The 8,385-nt window shown below is 37.4% G+C and overlaps 1 protein-coding gene across 3 annotated transcripts in view; it reads left to right on the forward strand.

Annotated features, from left to right (window-relative positions):
- Positions 1-8,182, forward strand: part of LOC111396847 — an 8,887-nt gene extending 705 nt beyond the window's left edge. The window contains exons 2-6 of one of the 3 annotated variants that reach the window (XM_023023391.1): positions 248-2,331; positions 3,428-4,162; positions 5,323-6,733; positions 7,290-7,639; positions 7,723-8,182. In XM_023023391.1, coding sequence (XP_022879159.1) covers positions 248-2,331; positions 3,428-4,162; positions 5,323-6,733; positions 7,290-7,639; positions 7,723-7,941 — 4,799 coding nt within the window. In that variant the 3' untranslated portion in view covers positions 7,942-8,182. Of the gene's footprint in view, positions 1-247; positions 2,332-3,325; positions 4,163-5,322; positions 6,734-7,289; positions 7,640-7,722 lie in introns of all 3 variants that reach the window. The other 2 variants (XM_023023389.1, XM_023023390.1) reach the window with 2 other exon arrangements.
- The last annotated feature ends 203 nt before the right edge of the window (positions 8,183-8,385 follow it).

An 8,385-nucleotide genomic window follows, 5' to 3' on the forward strand; every position in this document is an offset into this window, starting at 1 on the left:
ACTTGCTTACGAAGATGTTGTCTGCATAATTTAGTCGTTGATCATTAATTGCTGGAGCTTTAGAAATACTTTAATCTTAGAATTAGAGGAGGTTTTCTTATATTTTCCTTGCAATATAAGTATTTTTGCTATGCTTTTTGTTTGTTCTCATTAACAAGTTTACTGTGTATTGGTGGATTTTCTCCCAAGTATTTTGCATAATCTGTAACAGCAATACGTAATAATCTTAAAAATTTTGCTATTGCAGAGCTGAATAAAGAAGAGCTGATTTCTGAACTTCTACTTCCACATCCCCAACCTACAGTTGGTTTCTCTAAGGATTGTTTCTCCCAGTACAAAAACGTAGTCACAGAAAATCATGGAGAGATTTCTGATGGATTTTTCACGGAAAAAGGTTTCAAGGCACAGGATGCGCCAATGGTTGCAACTGTCAGCAATGAGAATCGTGCTCAATGTGCCTCAATTGGGCTTCCTGAGCTAGATGTTATCAGCACCTCGCCTGTGGATGAGACAGATGAAAGGTTTTTAAACATTTGTCATGCACCAGATCAATCACTAGCTAGATTTCAGAGGTCAAAGTCTAGACAACAGGCTCTTGAGTATCGGAGCAGTGCAAAGGCACAAGCTAAGAGTCGCTTAAGCAATGAGAATGGCAATGATGTTCCTCCTAACAGCATTAGATTATCTATTTCTGCTTCCAAGCAGAATGACGAGGCTTCAAAATTGGCTGAACCCCGTGATATCAGTTGCAAAAGTTGTGGGGACTGCGATTTGGATCAAGAAAATTGTCACAGCAAGGAAAAGGGGATGAATATTGACACTGGTAGAACTACTAGGTCTAGAAGTTCTAACGAAGTCCAAACTTTTGTAAGTGATTCTACTGCTGATGCTGAAGCAGGTAGTTCCTGTGATGATGCCAAAGCAAGGAAAACAAAATCAAGGTCTATATATGTTTCTATGCTGGGTGACTGCATTAATGAGTTTTTGATGGCCGAACCATTTGCTAGCAGTTGTCAAACTTGTGGAGAAATGGAACTCAATGAAAGAGATTGTCAAAGCAAAGAAACACACATCAATTCTAAAACTAGTGCACATGCTAGGTCTAGGAGTTCTGGTAAACCTCAAGGTTATGCTAATGATTCTTTGATAATAAATTTCTCTTCTGGTGATACTGACAGGATGGATCATACCATAGTAGATCCCATGGTTAAGTTACATGTAGACTATGTAAATGGGTCAATTGCAGCAATTAGTTCTTCTAATGGCCCCACCGAAAATTTCATGGCCCGAGAATCTATGTTAGAAGATGGGAGAAGGCACAAGGAAAATGGCGCTGATCTTTCCTTCAGTAGGATCACAAGATTCAGCAGATCTGTCCAACAGAATCCTGGTATGGGTGCGGATCTGGATTTGGCTCCTCACTCTGCCAAGGCCGATCGTAGAATGCTTGCTCCAACAGTTGGCTCATCAATGGAACATCTTAACGTATCTAATGAGATGTTGGGGTTGGTTAAAACTTCTGTTGGGTTGATTGGTAGAGTGACTATGTCTCAGACTAGGTCGGGTGACAAAGGCATAACAGAGCCTGTCAATAGATCTAATAGTTCTAGCCAGGGGGACAAAGATGATCAGAATGCTTCAGGTGGTCAAATGCTCCAGCCTTGTGGTGAAACCCATGATGTTGTTACCTTGAAGGGGAATGCTGAAATTCTTGTGGCTAATGACCTTGTTTCACTTGATCTTGTTGGAGAACAGTCTGTAAGTTCCAGTCTTAGTGACGCCAAGCGAAGAAGAGAATTTGAGTATCATGTTGCATGGGCTCCCTCTGATTGTTTTATGGTTGTGAAGCCAAAGCAACTCAATTTTGATGACATGGAAGAGCACAACTCAAATGAAACCTCCACTTCTATTTCCACGAAGATAATACTTGACAGCTCACCAGTAAATATATGTTGTTCTTTGTTAGAACATGAATTATCACTAGATAAAGATTTTTCTTGTAATGTCAATCAATTATCTTTACATAAGAAGTCATTAGAAGCGTTGGAGGTCTCAAAAAAAGGAAAGGAAGATTGGAGGGGTTCTTTTGAATCTGATGTCAACAGGCAATTCGAGATCCAGATGGAGAAAGATAGATTGGTAATGAGTGAGCACCCTATGTCAATAAGTTTTGAAAATGATGCTGGGGCTGTGGGGCAAATTGAAAACTCTCAAATGTTACAGAAGGCAGATATTTTCTTATCAAATGCTGTACCTGATATAGAGATCCATCAGGCGGAACTTCATTTGAACCAAGGGCATGATGCCTCACCAGATATGCTCATTGAAAATGTAAGTTCTAATGTTCTCTTTCGCTTATTTTAATGCTTATCCTATATAGTTCATGCATGTCTGTTTTTTACCCATCGATGCGAAAGTTGCATCTTGTATGCATACACATGTACATTTGTTTTGAGTGTGTTAGCTAGCCTATTTGTAGGTGGATTTTTTAGTTAATGGTTGTTCGATATTTCTCTACACAGAATAAAATTCCAACTTCTATCCAACACACATATCTTTCTTGAAACTTGTATGGATGAAGACCTTGATCTATATGGTTAATTGTTGTTATATAAACATTCAGAAAGATTTCATACAAGGCCTCTATAATATCCCCAAGAGGTTTGAGCTGTCCTGAGTGTTTTTCTATTTTTCGTCTGGTCTTTGATTTACTCCACGTGTTGACTTCCAGAAGTTTGTAAAAGATGTAGAGTAAAATCACTTATTTTAGTATGAACGTTGGACTCATTCAGCTGATGATTAGATATAAGTGGTAGGTATGTTGTGGAAATTTACTGGGGTGTTTATAGCAGCCTATGATCTATATGGAAATAGGATTATCCATTTTGGTTGTTGTCAAACCAATCATCTGCCAAATTGAGAAATGGTCCAAACTAATCTTCTGCATGTTAGTGGGGATGGCTTGATTGAAATTGCAGGGAGTACATTGGTCGGCACACTCATAGTATTAATTTTCGTTCTTTTAATCCAGTACAATTGGTAAGCCTTTAACTAAAAAATATTCATGCATAGGTTGGATGTGCCTATTTCCTCCCAGAGCAAATTCACATTTAGCCCAAAACTTAGGGGCAAGTAAATTTTTTCTACAAAACATGCACGCTAAAAATTATTGATAAGTAGTTGATGGATTGTATGTTGGTAGCCTTCCTTGCTATTCGTGCACCACCATTTGTTGCCTTTTCAGTAAATTCCTGTTTACTGGAAAACTTTCCACTGCTATAAGAGTGACATCAGTTCAGCGTTAAACCCTCCATCTGGTTGACAGGGTGCATATAATTATGAAGGCAAGGATGGGGGTAAATCTGAATACCATGTCTCTAACAGCCAAAATGTTTGGCCATCTTATTTGTCAAATTCAACCAACCAGGCAAGTGGAGATTCCAAAGATTGCTTGATTGAGAAAGTTGGAAGGGCAGATTCAACCTGCATTGTCCTTGATGAAAAAAAGCAACTTCCTCTTGGGGAGACACAAATTTTCTCATGCCTGGATGGTGAAGTTTCTAGTAAACATGCATACAATCTGTCTTGTGACAGGAGAGACTTGGATGGGAGTCTACCTCAAGAAGAGAATGATGGAACAGCAGATTCAACCTGCATTGTCCTTGATGAAAGAAGGCGACTTCCTCTTCAGGAGACTCAAAATTTCTCATGTCTGGATGGTGAAGTTTCTACTAAACATGAACACAATTTGTCTTGTGACAAGATAGACTTGGACAGGAGTCCACTTCAAGGAGAAAATGGATTATTAACATGTAATTCATTTGGGTCTTTGCACCGTGAAGATGAAATTATCAATATTTCAAGTGCAAGTGCTCCTCAAATTACGAAGAAGCACTCACCACCTGAAAGAATATTCAGGCCTGCCGAAGAGCTTTCATGGCCTCAGAATAAGAGGAGAAAGATTGAAGATCAGCAAACTAATAGTTTTACCACTTTCCCAAGTTTTAGGGTACAAAAGCCTTACTGCATTCAACTGGACCCTACAGCTTCATGTTTGAATAATGCTGAAACCAAAGGTGATGCTGTCTTCGTGGATGCATTTAAGGAGGACAGGAATTTGATGGAAGTCATTGAGTCGGCACCTGAGTCTCATATTACCAAGGTACATATTCTTCCATTATTCTTATTATTCCTTGTTTTTTGATATATTTAGATAGATATCCTGCAGCAGAGCAAGGAATTAAGCCTGATTTTCCGTGTCATGTATTCAACTGGAAAGCAAGGCTTTCCTTTCGAATGTTGCTTGACATATCTGGATGCAGTGCAAGACGACATTTTTTTAAGTATGTTTGCCTGGGCTTTCTTTTTGTAGCACAGTTTGTTGGGTATAAGTATAAATTCTTCCATGAAGCTCTTAAAGCTTGATTCTGATTTTCTATAATGATATATGTGTTGTAGTACATTGCATAGCATATCTAGCTTTCATGTTCTCAGTTAGGACTTCTGGAATGTAGATTCTATGAAGATCTTATCTCATGGTTTTGACAATTAACATAAATCAGATTGGAAGTGCTGTCAAATAGAATATAATGGTCAGCTATCTACTAAAATAATTATTTTGTATCCTTTCTCATCTATGATAGTGAACTTTCTGTATATTTTCCTCAATGTATGGGCAAATAAATGAAATCAGATTGCGTGTGTTTCAGTGAATGTAACTTGTAATCATAATTATACCTGGAATATGAGGGCACTTAAATTACCTGTTTATATTATCTTCGGCTGTGTAGAACTTTAATGGAAGTGAATAAATAGCTTTATATTATCTCTTATTTTACAGAAAGATGGGGAATAATTTAATGTGACCTAAATATTTAAGCATTATTTCGACAAAACACCCTCAGCTGCAAGCCTCTTGTTTGATTAATGATTTCATTGGCCGATATGCATTTTGTGAGGTTGTGTGAGATTCTAATATGCATGTTTGGACTAAGCGGCTCTTTGATTTAGAAGTTGATTAAACCCTTTTGTTTCCCATTTTTCCCCCATTAAAATGAAAATATGACCGTTATCTATTACATCAAGCCACCAAATTTGAATTTCTATCTTTTGTGTGAGGTCCATAATGACTATATTTTTTATTCTCATTTTTACAAAAATGAGAAACAAACGCCCCCTTAATATGGAATTGAAACTGTGAAATATCATTTAGGGTTCCTCCCTTATCATGTAACTGAAAGTCAACCTTTGTTAGCGGAAGATCTGATGTCTCTAGAAACAAATCTCCCTTGGATATCGTGTATTCACAGGTAGCTCTTTTAGCTTTCTGATGCAGGAGCTCCATTCACGTCAATGTCTATGCAGGGCACCTTTTGTTTTGAAGAGGAGAATAAACATAGACAGTCCTCCTTTGCTACCGATCACAAACAGTCAGGGGCATCCCTCGTCTTGAGTTCAACTGAAGATGATGCTAGAGGCACAATAGGATGTTTGGCTAAGGAAGTGAGAACTCAATCTCCGGGTAGCAACTTTTTAGATATAACTAAACCCCATGATGAACAAAGTAGACAATACTTGTTACCTCTTGATAACAATTTTGATCTGCCAAATTCTGCAAATTTGGCTTGTTTTGAGAACACCCTTCCTGAAGGAAATTCCCATCAGGGAGAGGACAGGCTACTTTCACAATGCTCAGCTCCTTCTCCTAATGATAAAGACCTGGACTTTGTTGATGTTGATCAAACTATGCCTGTGTTGGAGGGATTCATTGTGGATGCACAAGAAGATAATGGAGAAGTGAACATTGCTGGTGATGGAATTGACTTCGACAAACTGAACCTTTCTAGGACTACAATTGAACGTGCCAGTATTCTGGCACATATTTGCAAATCTGCTAGCACAGATACACATTTATCCCACTTCTCATCTTGTTTCGAGTTTCAGGGAACCCATGATTTATTTCAATCTGAACCAAATGGTCTTCTTGAGCGGTTGGATACTTCACCTTTGGATATAAATGTTGACGAACAGTTTGGATTTGATGACAGTGTTGTGAATGAATCTAAAGGGATGCTATATTCTGATTGTCTACCATATTCTGGTGCACAATTTGCTTGGCATTCAGGTAATCGTTATGCATCTCCAGCTGGGAAGCTATGGGAAAAATTGTCTTCATACTCTGGAAATTCAGAGAAGAGTTTGAGTTCAAATCCGGAGCTAACATGCTTCCCTATTGATGAGGATTTCAGTGCAAGTGAAGAGAATAAGACTCTGGATGAGAAGGCAGATGAAGTCCAAGAAGAGGTTGATTCATCAGACAATAGTCATTATGCTCAAAGAGAACCACTCAAAGATTTTACAAATTCAAGTCTAAATCCTCATGCACTGGCTTCTGCAGATGAGATGTCTCTGAGCAGAGATAGTGTGGGTTATTTTAACACAAAAACTAGCTTCACTGGGATCCAAACTGAGGTCAAACAAAAATCTGAAAGTCTCTTAAGAAATAACAGTGAGGCAAAGGAAAACCAGAAGTTATCCATAGGAGCAAATAAAATCAAGAAGGCCAAGGAATCATTTAAAAACAGTTTCAACAAAAGAAATTTACCACGCAGAATCAGTTTGAGACAAGAACAAAAGCTTTCATTGAAGGAGCCTAAGAGGAACAACATTATTTTAAATGTCTCTTCATTTGTCCCGCTGGTACAACAAAAAAAAGCAGCTGCAGTATGTGCAGGTTGTTTTTTTTCTTTCCTTTGCATGGTGCTTTATATTTCTTTATCCTTTCTTAGGAATTTCATTTGTTCTTAAACAACTTGATGCAGTAAACTCACTAATTGCATTGTTCTTGCTCATTTTGAAGTATTCTCCATTTTATACTTGTCTTATATTATGCTTCTATTTTATTTCCTTCTTTTGTAAATGTATTAGTGCAGTATGTCTTCGACTCCCTTGCATCTCCTTCTTCTTCAGTTTGTGTTTTTGCTCTAAGAGGGGTGTAAAACTTGTAGTATCTTACCTAAAAATATTTTTATCATTTTATGTATATGATAATAAGGATTAAGTATTATATGATGCAACCATATTACATTTTAGGGTTTGGGGTATTGCATAAATGGTGGTTTCTCTTTGGCACATTTCCTTCTTTTGTGGTGTGGGATAAAGTTTCCAGTTCTGTATAGTTGATAATCATGGATAGCATGTTACAAAGTTGTTTAGAAGGGGTGTAAGATACTTTTGGGTTTTGTATATTTATCTATTTCATATATAGTTTAGAACTTATTATGTTTCAGGAAAGAGAGACATCAAGGTGAAGGCTCTAGAAGCTGCAGAGGCTGCAAAGCGTTTGGAAGAAAAAAAAGAGAATGAACGCAAGGTAAGAAAAGAAGCACTGAAACTCGAGCGAGCAAAGATGGAGAAAGAAAATATGAGACAAAAAGAGTTGGACAAGAAGAAAAGAGAGGAGGAAAGGAAGAGAAAAGATGCTGATATGCAAGCAAAGAAAAGGCTGAGAGAGGAAGAGGAGAGGAAGCAGAAGGAGAAGAAAAGAATGAGAATTGAAGTTAGGCAAAGACAGCAGAGAGAACAGGAAGAAAAAATGTGTGCCGAGAAAGCAGAGAAAGAAAAACAGCATTTCAAAGTTGTAAGTTGTTCTATATTACTAGTAAACCTGGTTGCTTTTTGCGTCGTGTTTCCATGACCTCACTTATGTCGGTTATATTCTAGCATGAACAAGTGAACACTAATAAGGAGCCTAACAATGAATCCAAAAGGCTGCAAAACCGGGATGAAGCTGGAGATGATGTTGCTTTCAAAGAAACAGAGACTAAATCTGTACCATTTGGACTTGCAATGGATAGTGTCCAACAAACTACCATTCCTTTTGAAGAATGTGGCGCTCCTTGTGAAATTGGAAAGGTGTTGGAAATTTCCATTTCTGTCTAATTCAAATCTTATTGTCTGTCTTATCTTCTTTGATGTTGAGCCTTTTCAGTGAAAACGACCCATAATAATGGAACAAATAGAATGATGAGCTTACAAAGATATTTAGTGTTCATGGTGTCTAGTCTACAGGGATGTCGAAAAGATTGGATTTAGTTGTTTAATTTATTTCTACTTATGTAACACCTTCTAGTTTGCCTATAAAGAAATTTAACTTGGCACTTTTTTAGGGTCAAAACCACATTCAAGATACTTAGTTTCAGTTTGGCCCTCATTTTTCAGAAATGAAAATGGGTGAAATAGTATTTTTTCGAAAAATAAGTGGTTGAAAAAGAAGGAAAAGTTTTCGATTTACGTATAATATTATTTTATGGAAGACTGTGTAGTTGAAAATAGGAGAGAGAAAAATGGAATATAATGTAATGAAATTTAATGGGGCCCAAACTA

This window comes from Olea europaea, chromosome 7 (genome assembly GCF_002742605.1).
Source record: "Olea europaea var. sylvestris chromosome 7, O_europaea_v1, whole genome shotgun sequence".
Taxonomy (NCBI): Eukaryota; Viridiplantae; Streptophyta; class Magnoliopsida; order Lamiales; family Oleaceae; genus Olea; species Olea europaea.